Source organism: Symphalangus syndactylus, chromosome 8, assembly GCF_028878055.3.
Source record: "Symphalangus syndactylus isolate Jambi chromosome 8, NHGRI_mSymSyn1-v2.1_pri, whole genome shotgun sequence".
NCBI classification, from domain to species: Eukaryota; Metazoa; Chordata; class Mammalia; order Primates; family Hylobatidae; genus Symphalangus; species Symphalangus syndactylus.
In genome coordinates, this window is record NC_072430.2 from 68332367 (window position 1) to 68346340 (window position 13974).

General features: G+C 35.8%; 1 protein-coding gene across 1 annotated transcript in view; it reads left to right on the plus strand.

The window, feature by feature from the left end:
- LOC129487942 (cilia- and flagella-associated protein 47) overlaps positions 1-13974 on the plus strand; it is a 477840-nt gene that overhangs the window by 239074 nt on the left and 224792 nt on the right. The window contains exons 37-39 of the mRNA XM_055289494.2: positions 1195-1310; positions 11386-11536; positions 12640-12728. Of these exons, the coding sequence (XP_055145469.1) occupies positions 1195-1310; positions 11386-11536; positions 12640-12728 (356 nt within the window). The remainder of the gene's footprint in view (positions 1-1194; positions 1311-11385; positions 11537-12639; positions 12729-13974) is intronic.

Consider the following 13974-nt stretch of genomic DNA (forward strand, 5'->3'; position numbering starts at 1 on the left):
CCCCCCATCCTCACCATTCTCTGGGGCAGGACTTCTGGTGGCACCTTGGCATCTTGTTAAAGAAAATAAAAATATTCATGACACTTGTTAAAACGGTAAGGCAGACTTTATTCAGGACTATTATGATAGTTATAGGGACCGCTGCAAAGCAGTTTTGCAGTGGGGGAGAGAGATTGAGCTCAAGTCGAAATAAAACAAGGAAAAGTAGGAATTTATAGCCAAGGAGCAGGATGGAGATCAGTGGGTGGGAAATGACTAAGAGGAAACATATGGGTAAGGGGGGATTCTGGCTAAACCAATATAAGATTTTTGCTAAAGGAAGGCCAGGGCGATCATACATTACCTGAGCAATGGCAGGAGATGAGGAATTTGGTTGGATATCAAGGGTGATTAGATACCAAAGGTGTGGAATTCTGGCTAAACTGATTTAGCAGGATTCTTGCTAAAACTGGGCTCTTGAGGACATGCCCAAAGGTGGGACCTAGTTAAAAAAGAGCTCAGACAAGCCTTGTGGTTGAGAAGAAAATCTTTGTCAGTCTTCCTAAAGATTGTTTTGTGAATCTCCATTATATTTTACATAAACACTTCGTGTACTCACATTTTTCAAGAAGTACTCTTTTGTAATAAAGCAACTCATTTTCTAATGCTCCCCATGTCTCTGGATCAGGAGGAAAGAGACAGCCAACCCTTTGTTGAACTACCACATCTAGACTAGGCCACCATTATATTCAGCCTGAAACTATTTTTAAATCTATACTCCTTATAATACTTTCTACACTGAGCAGCCAGAGTATCCTTTTTGTAAATTGCATATATAAGTTCCCTTTTTAAAATTCCCCATTGGTTTTCCTTTGCAATAAAAATAAAATCCAAGTTGCAAATGTTGATCTTCAAATCACTGGTGATAAGACGCTTTTGCATTTGTAATTCCCTTTGTTGAAAGTTCTTTCTCTTTGCCCACTTCAGCTAAACTGTATGTATGTATGTATGTGTGTGTGTGTGTGTGTGTGTGTATGTGTGCATGTAGTTGTTATTTTAAAATACAAATTCTGGCTTTCTCCAGTTGGTGTACATTAAGAATAAGTGTATTTATGACTAAAATCTATTGCCATCTTTGATAAAAATAAGAAATGATATAGTTGCATAGTTTTTAATTTTATCATCTTACTTATATCCTCTTCTACTTCTACATAGATTCTACTGAAAAATCCCAGCTCGCGAAACTTAGTGTATAATGCTAGAATTGTTGGAAGAGATGCTGCTGACTTCTCCCTTTCCCAAAAAGGGAATGTTGTGACAATTTCTCCAAGGTAAGTATTTTTTTAAAAATTTTACATTATCAGACATATCAACCCCAAAGATTTAATGTGTTATAAAATGTGACTTTGATTTTACTATTGATAGATATTTAATGAAACGATTGTCACTCACAGTCAGACAAATATTCATATGTTTCTACAATTCCTCACCAAAGTTGTTGAAACAATTCTAACAACATAAAACAGCTGTTTTATGTATGCATTTAATTCTAATTTGTTTTTTGTGCACACGGTTCATAGAAACAAGACTATAAGTTGGTTTGTTGTGTACTGCCATTCTGTTTCCTGCAGGAAACTGAAACCAGTGCATTCTAAAAGTATGTATGTATATAATTTAAAGATATATATATATATTTTTTATTTATTTATTTATTTATTTATTTATTTATTGAGACTGAGTTTCCCTCTGTCGCCCAGGCTGGAGTGCAGTGGCACGACCTTGGCTAACTGCAACCTCTGCCTCCTGGGTTCAAGCAATTCTCCTGCCTCAGCCTGCCGAGTAGCTGGGATTATGGGCACCTGCCACCATGCCTGGCTAATTTTTGTATTTTTAGTAGAGGTGGGATTTCACCACGTTGGCCAGGCTGGTCTTGAACTCTTGATCTCAGGTGATTCACTCACCTCAGCCTCCTAAAGTGCTGGGATTACAGGCGTGAGCCACTGTTCCTAGGTTATATATATTTTAAATATAGTTTTTGCTGATTATAAAGACAGCATGTACACATTATAGGAAATTTAGAGACTATGAAAGTATGAAGAACTGGAAAATAAAAGGTTCATAATCCTACCTCAAAGAAGTACCAATGTTGCCATTTTTCTCTGTGCCCTCACAGTCATTGTGTATGTGTGTGTAAATATGATGGATAGACAGATAGGTGATATATATACATGCAAATATACTCCCATATTGTGATAATGTTATATGTGTCATTTTTATCTAATTGTGTTCTCATACTTATTTAATGTTTCTACTACTATCCCACTCACAAAAATAATGTATAACTGAAACCTCCAGAGAATAGTTTTGAGAAATTAAATCTGAGCATAATGTGAGTCTTCCCAGATCAACAAATCATGTTGGATATGCCAACACATGCTAATGACATAAATACTCTTGTTTATTAAATAATACAAAGATGATATGAGAACAGCTGTGTCAGTACCACAGCAGTTGACAAATTTGATAACTACTAATGAACTTTAACTAGTCTTGAATTTTAGCCATTCCCTTTGCATTCAATTATTTTTCCCCAGTGAAATGTGATAGATAACTAATAAAGTTACTTTGCTTAATTATCTCTTTGGATTTTAACTATACATTAAACTGAGTAACTTTTCAAGCTGTAGTCTTTATTTCTGTACTAGTATATCAAACACAGAAATAATAAAAAAGGGCCTTTTGAAATTGTACTTAAAATATCCTATAACCCATTTTCAACAGTGCCCTTGTTTCGTGTCATTAGCCTATGTTAGCTTTCTTCAGTTATTACTCCTTGCTAAAGGGGCATATAAAAGATCTTAATTCTACCTAAACTAAACCTGAGGAAAACATCTATATTTGCCTGCTTCTTTATTATAAATAAAATATTAGAATAAAATTCCTTGTATAATAAAAAGAACCTGCCCATTTTCCAAGACCATAATAAAGTAGTTAAATTTCTAATATGTCTATTAAAAAACATAACCATAATAATACAAGTTCATTTGGACATTGTCACATAAGCATTTACTTTGTTGTCAAAGATTTTAAAATTTGAGATCTATATTCCACTCTTCCAATAGGGTGATACAACTGAAAAGGATGAAGTTTCTCCTGCATTTTTTCCACTCATAGACCTGATAGCCTATTCCAGTATTTCAAAGCTTTCACTATGTGGAAATTCTTCCTAATAACCACAATAAACCTCTGATAATTTAGTTTAAGATTACTTTTCCTGTTAAGAAAGTTCATATTTGTTATTTTTATTATAAATGTGCACTGTAGAAAATTTGAGTTATAGAAAAATAAACAAGATAACAAAAATCACCTAGAATTACATCAAACACAGTTTGTTAGTTCGTTTCTTTCCAGTCTTTTCATAGGCACATATAGGTTTATTATAACATATGCATACTTATGTATTTACATAATACAGGCGTTATATGTAAATATTAACATACTTAATATTTATTAAACGTTTGCTATATAAAAATATCTATATCGTATGAACTTTGTTTCATATGTCGATATATAGTATGCACTTCGTATACTATATAGTATGCACTTCATATTTAATCTTCCTAATACCCTGTTAGTGTCCTCATATTACAGAAGAAGATATTGGACACAGAGACATTAAATTACCCAATGTTCCCTGCTATTAAATGCCAAAGTAGAGATTCAAGACCAGTGAATATAAATTCAGAGTTGGCACTTTTATTAAACTGACACTTGCACATATCTGGTGCATGTGTATGTCTGTGTGTGTCTGTCTGTGTGTGTGTCTGTGTCACATTCAGCAAAGCCCTTTGCATTCAATGTAATGTTACTTTGACTATTTCTAAGCAATCCTGAAGATCCATGATATAATTGTGTCTTAGTCTGTATGGGCTGCTATAACAAAATACCATAAACTAGGCAGCTTTCAAACAACAGAAATGTATTTTTCACAGTTCTGGAGGCTGAGAAGCTCAAGATCAAAGCACCCACAGATTGATTTAGTGTCTTGTGAAGGCTTGCTTTCTAGTTCATAGATGGTACTTTCTTTCTGTGTCTTCACATGGTGGTAGGATCAAGGCAGCTCTGTGGGGCTTTTCTAAGTGTAATAATCCTGTTAATGAGAGCTCTGCTCTCATGATCTAATCACTCCCCAAAGTCCCCAACTCCTAATACCATCACAGTGGTGATTAGGTTTTCTTCTCTTTTTTTTTTAGCTTTATTGAGGTAAATTGGTAAATAAAAATTACATATTTAAGGTATAGAGTGATGTTTTGGTATACATATACATTGTGAAATGATTACAGCAATCAAGGTATTGACATATTCATCACCTCAGAAGGTTGCCTTTTGTACGTGTCTTATGAGAATACTTAAAATATACTTTCTCTACAAATGTCAAGTGTAAATGACATTATAGTCACTTTGATGTAAACTAGGTATCCAGAACTTACTCAAGTTATATCTTCATGTTCGTACCCTTTGATTAGTATCTCCTCATTTTCTCCACCACCTGACCCAACCGTGGCTCCTTCCTTGATGAGGTGCAGGACCCAGCAGCATTTCCCTTTCCAAGGGATTCACAACAGAAATGGCTATTGGTTACGACAGGGGTGAAAGCTGCTGGTGTACTCTGTAGAGCAGTTTACTGGGGAGCTAAGTAGCACCCACTGTGTGGCTGATAATGATAAGACCTGCCCTTCCTTGTTCCTAGCCACCTCTAGACAGCTCAAGTATGCCTGTCTCTCTAATGATCTTTCTGTGTGGTTTTCGTCAGGTTATTGCTCCACTGTGTTACTTCAGGGTCTTAACTGGAACCTTGAGCCCTCTCTAAGCCACTGTCTTTCATAGATAGCTGTTTAATTATTGTTTTTATGTGGAGAGAATGAAGATTGGTATCTCCTACTCTGCTGCTCTGATGATGTCACTCCTCTTGTAATTAGATTTAAACATGTGAACTTGGTGGGGTGGGGGGACACAAACATTTAGACCTTAGCTTTCCACCCTGTAGCCCCAGAATTTATGTCTTCTTGCCTGAAGAGTATATTCATTCCATCCCAATAGCCCCGCAAAATCTTAGCTCACTTCAACATCAACTCAAAAGTCTAAAGTCTTAATTCTCACCTATCATATAAGTCTTGTATTTAGGGTTTGCCTAGAAAAATAAATAAAAATCATATCAGTCTGATATGGGTGAGATTCAAGGTATGATTCTTCCTGAGGCAAATTGCTTTCCAGCTGTGATTCTGTGAAATCAAATAAGTTATATGCTTCCAAAATACAATGCTGGAACAGGCATAGGGTAGACACTTCTACCCTATTCCAGATGGGGGAAATAGGAAAGAAGAAAGTGGTAACAGGTCCTAAGTGAGTCCAAAACTAAACAGGACAAATAACATTAAATCTTAAGGCACCAGAATAATCTTCTTTGACATAAAACTCTGTTCTCCAGGACCACTGGTGGTCCTGCCCGCAATGGCTTTGAGGCAGCCCAGTGCCTGTCACAGCTCTGTGTCTGGGAACATGTCAGTTCTCTGCAGTAGCCTCGCCGCTGTGGTCATTCTATGCCTGGGTCTTGTGGTTGTGGTTACCCTGAGCTGGAATCTTGCTCCAATGTCTCTACTGGTGTGAGGTCTTCAGGGAGGCCTGCCTCCAGAGCTCTACTGGGCTTTGCCTTAGCGGGAACTCTGCAGTGGCCCTTCCCCATGGCAATTCTCTAACTGAACCCCAAGACTCTCCAGAGTACCCTTTGAAATATAGGTGAAGGCATGCACTTTCTGTGCTTTCTGCACCAGTGGAAATGGTACTACATGGATGCCTCACAAATTTATTGCCTGTGACCATCAGAGGGGCAGCGACCACATTCCAAGCCACACCTGGGTCTGCTGAAGCAGCACCTGGGGCAGCCAAGGAGCATGATACTGGAATGTGGACAGTACAGCCTTGAGGCATCGGTGGGCAGCAAACACCAGAGTCCCACAGCTGTTCATACTCCCTTCTCCTTAAAATTATTCTGTCTCTCGGGCCCTGGCATTCTGGGCCTATGATGGGAGAAGCAGCACGGGTGATCTCTGAAATGTTTTGGGGTAATTCTCCATTGTTTTAATGAATATCATCTGGTTTTCATGGAGATTCCTGATCCATATTAATCTCCTTATCAAACAATTCCTTGCCCAGACCCTTGTTCTCCCCTAAAGATGTTTGTTCTCTCATTCTTTTCAATATGGATAAGCTAAGAATTTTCCAAACTTTTAAGTTCTGATTCTCTTTTGGTTAAAAATTCTGTTTTTAAATTATTTCTTTCTTCTTCCATTTTACTATAAGCATTCAATAGAAGCCAGTCCACACCTTTGACACTTTCTTGGGAAATTCTTTAGTCAGACATTCTATTTAATCACTCACAAGTTCTACCTTCCAGGAAACACCAGGACACAAACACCACTTAGCCAAGTTCTTTGTCACTTTTTAACACAGGTTTTCTTCCTCTGTTGTCTAATAACTTGCTCCTCAATTCTGTCTGAGACCTCATCAGGATGGCCTTTACTGTCCATACTTCTACCAGTATTCTTTTCACAAACTTTTAGGTAATTTCTAAGAATGTTAAGGCTTTCTCTACAGCTTTATTCTTTTGAGCCTTTATCAGAATCACACTTTTAGGTAATTTCTAAGAAGGTTAAAGCTTTCTCTACAGCTGTATTATTTTGAGCCTGCACCATAATCACCCTTTATGGCCTTTATATAGTAATGTTGGCTTTTTTTTTTTTTTAGCATGCACCTCATAGTTCTTCCAGCCCCTACCTATTACCCAGTTCCAAAGCCACTTTGACATTTTAGGTATTTGTTACAGCAGCACCCCCACCCACTTCTCAATACTGATTTGCCGTCTTAGTCCATTCAGGCTGCTATAACAATAAACCATAAAATAGGTAGCTTACAGACAACAGAAATTTATTTCTCACAGTTCTAGAGTCTGGGAAATCCAAGGGATCCAGGTGCTCGCAGATTCAGTGTCTGGCAAGGGTCTGAGTTCTGGTTCATATATATATAAATTTTTATACATATAAATTGCTAAGAGCACTTGTTCTCTGACTATTTCTATCTCATGACATCCTGTTCTTAAATTGAGGTACCATATATTCATAATTGTCTCTGACTTTTATGTTCTCATCTATCCTTGAATTTTCTCTAAAGTCAGTTGCTTTATTTACCTTGATCTTAGTGTTCCCTGTTAAGATTCACTCAAATGCCTCCTGACACATGGTTATTCATTCATATGTAACAACATGGCAATAGAAAAGTAAGTTTCTATACTGTATGTGCACAGGTATGTCAATTGGTAGGCTTCACATTAGGGTGAAAAACCATTCTGCTTTTATGCCCAATTGTCTGACATTTTATAATGGCATTGAAGGGAGTAGGTTGTCTGAACCCCATCTTGCCTTTATGTGGTGATGGTTTCCTCTAACCAGCTGTGTTTTGAAAATCTCTTTATTATAATTTTCATGAGATTTTTCTTGGGAAAAGAAATGATGAATCTGGGTTTCAGATGCCATTGTGGTTTAGAACTCCTCTCATATCATTTAACAATTAAATGTCATGTTTCAGTCTTGACATGTAAAGGCTCTATGATCCAGCCTCAGTTTCCTTATTTGAAAAATGTGGATAAGACTATTTACCCACAGTGCTGTCAGTGATAAATATGATTATATAGGCAAAACACCTTGTACCATAATGGAACTCATAGGAAGCAATTAATAAGGATGACTGCCTCAATGTGGAGTACTGGTGACTCACAAATTAAGATATGTCAACACTACTTGCAAATGCTAACAATCTATCACAATGCCAGGCAAGCAAATACATAACGAAGATATAAATCAATAATTATTTTATTGATTGTGTGTGTATAGAACTAGATGAAAATGGAAAAAGAAGCGCCGGCCTACTCTTGAGGAAACCAAGGAATGGTTACCAGAAGAAGTAATGCTTAATTCTGAATACATATAAAAACAACTACTCACTTATCTAAGTGCATTTTATTTTATAGGCTTGAAATAAAATTATTTTAGGTAGCTGTTATTTTAGGTGGCTCTCTTTAGCTCAGCTAAATAATTTCACAGGATTTGGTTTTTACAAATATGACTCAGAAAATATTTTGTTTTCCTAATCAAAAAAATGAGTAATTTTATCATTATAAGATATTATATAATTATATATTTATGTGTGCCACATTCTTTGTTAGATACTGTCTAGATCACAGTTAACAATGTCTCTTTCTGCCAGCTATGGATTTAAATTCTCAGACATATTATTTATATAGAAAATGTTAAACAGCTACACCAGCATATAAACAAGCATATTTACTTCTGCATCTAACTTTATGACTAAATTTAGCTATAACCATAGAGTGACTGTCATAAAAGTGAATGTATAAATTTAGCAAACCATTCTTTTTTTTCTCATTATTTTCATTGAGCCATATGTGCACTGACATTGATGTGTTGTATATTTATTCTCCATCTATTCCAAAGGCTAAACTGAAGTAGCTTACAATGTATATGTAATATCAAGGAGGTTTTTTAAAAAAAAATCAGGGAAAGGCAATTGGAGCAAAAAGAAAATAAAAGGTAAAATAATTAAAATGAAACCTATAGTTATGATAGAAATGCCTGGAGACTTAGGAAACTTATTTGAAGGAGACTACACATTTGATTCTGAAGTTTCTAACAAATTCAGAAAAGAATGCTGGTCATTTACATGCTTCAATATAACTACAAAATTAAAAAAATAATTACCTATACTTAAGAGAAGGCTGTTCATGGAACCAGCTATTTATCTCATAAAAAGGATACTCTATTTTGAAATGTATTCCATAGGACTTAAGTATAGGTTCATAAAATCCTTCATTAAATGCATGTTCTTTAGATGATGGTCATTCTTGAATGCTTCTCTTTTCATCAGTTTCCATGGAGATCCAATCCATTACCAGATCCTATCGATTTTACCAATTGTGTCATAAACCTTGTTTCTTTTTCCCTTCTTCACCTATTCCAACCCGATTGAATGTAACATCATCTTTATACTAGACTGCCACAATAGACTCCTAAAAATCTTGTCTGAAATCTATCCTCTATATTAGAATGACAGCTAATTTTTAACAGAAATTTAAACCTTTAACAGAAATTTAAAAAGGTGCTTAAAATATTTCAGCAGCTTTCCATCAACATTTGGATATAGACTGAATATGCTTAACATGGTCCAAAGTACACTTTCACTTTTGTGACAGTCACTATGATTTCGCAGCTTGGTCTTGGCTATATTTTGTATCATAACCCCTATTGCTTGCTAATATTTAGCATTACTGGCCTTTGATTAGTTATTCAAACACATTTTAATTGCCCATACCAGAGGCCTTGGATGCCTTCTTTCATCCCCTGTTCAATCTAGTTAACTCATTCTGACCCTTCACATTCCACCTAATATACCACTTTCTCTGACCTTTCAGACTATGTCACACTCCCCATTATATGCTCTCACAGCACATATATAATTTGTAATTTTCACATTTATTTCATGGTGGTAGAATGTTGGCCATGTCCTACCATTTGTACTATCCAGGAGAGCAGGAATAGGGGTGTTTTTTTTCTAATTACTGTATCTCAGAAACCTAAAAGAGTGCCTGGAACATTCTATAAATTATCTAAAAATATCAATTGCATGAATGAATTAATGGATAAATGATCTTATATAGTGATGTACTTTAGAATAACTGGAAATACTCTAAATCACTCACTGTTATCTTAATAAATAATTTGAGTCTGTATACCTGGAAAAAGACCTCAAGGTCAAATGTTCTTTGTTCTCAGTTAAATTCATGCCCATGAGTTTTCATAAGAATCCTTTTGCACACAATTGAAATTGTCAAGGACACATATCTAAATTAAAATCACCCTCACTCCTGTAAGATGTGAGCTGTAATTTTCCTTACAAAACTATTTTGAGAACATTTCTATTGCTTTTGAAAACCCCTCATTCATCTCACTCCTCGTTTCTTCCTAGTCTCACCCATTCAACAGCAACTGCACAAAAGTTCTGGCGCAGTTAGGTCAAGGTTTGACACCAAGGGAATCTATTCCCATCTCCATTCTTAAATATGTGTATTCTAAGCGACATAATAGGTAGTAGTTGGTACAAAAGAATAACTGTTACAGGATGTATAACGGTAACCATGCTAAAAACCAGAGGAAAAGCAAAGATAAAATTTCCCCAAGTTTTATCACCTACAGCTGTATCAAGGCAAGGCAAGACTGAAAGATTGATCCAGTAGCAAAATAGAGAGTCCATTGTTTAATTTAGAGTGTTACTTATTTAAACAGTGAAAGCACAAGTAATCAAAGTACCAGATTCACATGTCCCTTGTGCAGGGCAATATCAAAATAAAAGGGGTCAGATCACTTCCTCATGGATGGTAAGACACCCTCTTGCTGAGGAGCCAAATTCGTGCTGTCATTAAGCTTCATGGCCTGTAACTCTATCCTAAAAGGAGTAAGGAAGCAAGCCTCATACCTCATCACAATCCAGGAAGCAATGATAAACTGTCTGGTGACAGTCTCTCAGGGGAGATTAGGGAGGCAAGTGAGAAATGTTCCTACAACAGCAATTCATAGCCTCCATGCTCTTATATTGCAGGAGGATCATGGGGTTTCTGCCAAGACTTTTGTCAGCTGCATTTTTACAGTGTGTATGTGGCCTATGTGGACTCATGCAAGGTTGCTGGGGTACCATGGTGCAGTCATTTTCCTACAGACTGGGGAACGGAATCTCCAAATCCATCGCCTCTTCACCATTATCCTATGGCTTAGACTGCCAAATTGAAGATGAAGGAGGATGAAAATATTTTCCTCATTCCTTTTTGTAATTAATTAAACGTTATTATTACCTGCCATTATTTGGTTATGAGTTTTGAATGCTATTTTCAATAATTATTTCATGCATTTTTTGAATTTTTATTTTATTAACGTTTCCACATGTTACCAGAGACCAGTGACATGACAAAGTATTTGCCTAAACAGTAGCACAGAATGTCCTATGAATTTCCCTCAAAACAATCCATACATGATTTCCTGTGGCTTGCTGTCAGAAAATCCTTTATTTGAGAGATTATATATTTGAAAGTTAACTTCAAATTTTACAAAATATATTAAGATAGCTTAACTGATGACAATAACTAGATTGTAAGCTTCTTGAGAACTGCAGCTGAAGTGAGTACTTGCAGGGGGATGTAGGCACTAGACACATGGTCTACATTAAACAAATGCTTGTAAGTTGTCTTTTTTGTTAAAATGTTTTCTCTTTTCTTTTACTAAATAGAAACGAAATTATTGTCACTCTGAAATTCACCAGTCGCTTTATTTGTCCTGCTGAAGCTTCACTACTATTAATTTCAAAACCCAAGAATGCAGCAAGAGGAATTACAATGGCTTTTGCTCTTAAAGGCAAAGTCCTTGATTTTGAAGCCATTGTAAGTAAATTTTACCTACGATGTCTTTGCTTCTCTTATTAGACCATGGAGTATCAAAAGCATATTATTGTTATACATTTTATCTTTAGGCAGCTGTTTCTTGAGTCATCCCTGTGCCATGGATACTTGTGATTTAACTTAAAGCAGTTCTGGGCCTGTGTCTGTGTTTTTGCTGGACTAAGGATTGATAGTTTATGCAGTAAAAAAGGACTTTCCTGTTCTCTGGCAGTAGCTTTCATCAGTTTATCTTGTGTGTCCTGTAGATCAAATCTATTATAAAGATAACGCTAATGCTGGCATTTATTGAGAGGTGACGATGTTCCAGACAGAGTTCTAAGTGTTTCTTTTTCAAAGGGTGGGGAAGAGAGATTTTTAAATCTTTATAAAATGGTTGTGACATTATTATGATTGACTTTTTGTAGCCATTATCTCTTCTAAATATTAATTTCTACCATGGATGTATGGTACAGAATAAGTAAATTCATTAGATTGCCAGATTTCCAAATGGATTATAAAGAATTTTAGGTGTGCAGGGCAAGAGTGGTAAGTAGAGAAAATGACTGTAGGACGGTTGAGTGATGGCCTGTTGTTGAGGAGGGCACTGAGATGCTCATATGGACAGACTGCCTTTTGACACAGTGATGCTCAGAACAGGAAGTGGGCATTTGTCACTTCCTATGTGTAATCTTATTTCCTCCTGAATAATGAACATGTACTTTTCCCAACCCTCTCACACAAATTATCTGAAACAAGACATTGTTTTGTCACATGTGGCTAAGAGATATGGCTGGGCTTAGCCTGTCATTGGTGGTTCTGGGGTAGACATGCAACTGTTTACTTCCCCATCTGCCCCTATATGGTGTTAAGTCACTGGGAAGCAGATTAGATAATAAAAACGAAATAAAATAAAACAGTAAAATAATCTTGCTGAAACTATAGAATACCTAGAGAGTTTTTCTCCATGGAATTTCTTTTGATAGTGGGAAGTACTGTCAGTGTAATATTAAATGGATGGTTTATAGATTTTTAAGATTATATTTCATAATTCAGAAACTTCATTTTTTGTTATTATCATGTGGTAAGATTTTATTTTTTTACTTTAGGACATTATAAAATGCAAAAGCCCATGTTATCAACTTCAGGAAGTCACTGTAAATGTGAAAAACCCCTTCCATACGGCTGGGGACTTCAGGTAAGTTATTGTTTTGGTGTAAATTCATTGCAATTAGCGCTCTATCTCCACTCTGAAGAGACATATGTAATTTTCTTTCTTTCTTTTTTTTTTTTTTGAGATAGAGTCTCGCTCTGTGGTCAGGCTGGAGTGCAGTAGCACCAACTTGGCTCACTGCAGCCTCCACCTTCCAGGTCAAGCGATTCTCCTGCCTCAGTCTCCCGAGTAGCTGGGAATACAGGGGTGCACCACCACACCCAGCTAATTTTTGTATTTTTAGTAGACATGGAGTTTCACCATGTTGGCCAGGATGATCTCGATCTCTTGACCTCATGAGCCACCCGTCTTGGCCTCCCAAAGTTCTGGGATTACAGGCGTGAGCCACTGCGCCTGGCCGTAATTTTCTTCATCTCTTCAACATGAACCATTTCGAGCAGAAATTATATGTGTTCACATTCCTATAAACTTCTAAGCACCATCAGAAAAAAGTAAACAACTAATTAAAGTAAATCAGTTTTCCTGAAGTGATCATACTAAATTTAAGAGTTTTGTCCGCAAGTTGTTTGTTGAAATTCAGTGTTCTTTCAATTATTAAAAAATATGTATAATTAATAGACTTTTTACTTCTATTTTTATTCTGTACATGTCCAAAATTGAAATATCAATTTAAGCAGAAAAAAACATTTTTACTTAGAGCATCATAACTAATTTATACTGCACAATGTGCATGTGTTCATCTTAAGATAATAATAACAAAAATACATATTTGTGATGAAAAGACAATAAAATTTTCAAGTATTATTTAATGACACAATAGAAAAGTAACTTCCTGGAAATGTATACCATGTTGAGGAAGACGACGGAAGGTGATACCTTCTGTGCTGATTAAACTAGGAACTCTGTTTTTTCCAGCTTCAGGTATTAGATTCTTATGATACTTATATTGAAACCGGAAGTTATAATATGCTTATTATTTTCCTATTTGATAATTTCCACTTCTTTTAATCACTGTATGTAAAGGATTTTGGTAATTTCTTACTAATAATTTTGGTCATTTTGTTTTAAAAAATATTGTTTTGAAACAGTGATTGGTAAATACCTGGTTCCTAGGTGCATGTGAGAGAGGATATGATTTAGTGCAATTTTATTAAAGTGATACATTGGAGTATAAGGAACACAAAATTTTAGAATATATGGTGTGTTAACACAGTACTAAAGTATGCCCTTAGGTAGGCCAAATGACTGACTGCAGTTCCTCAGAGAAAAA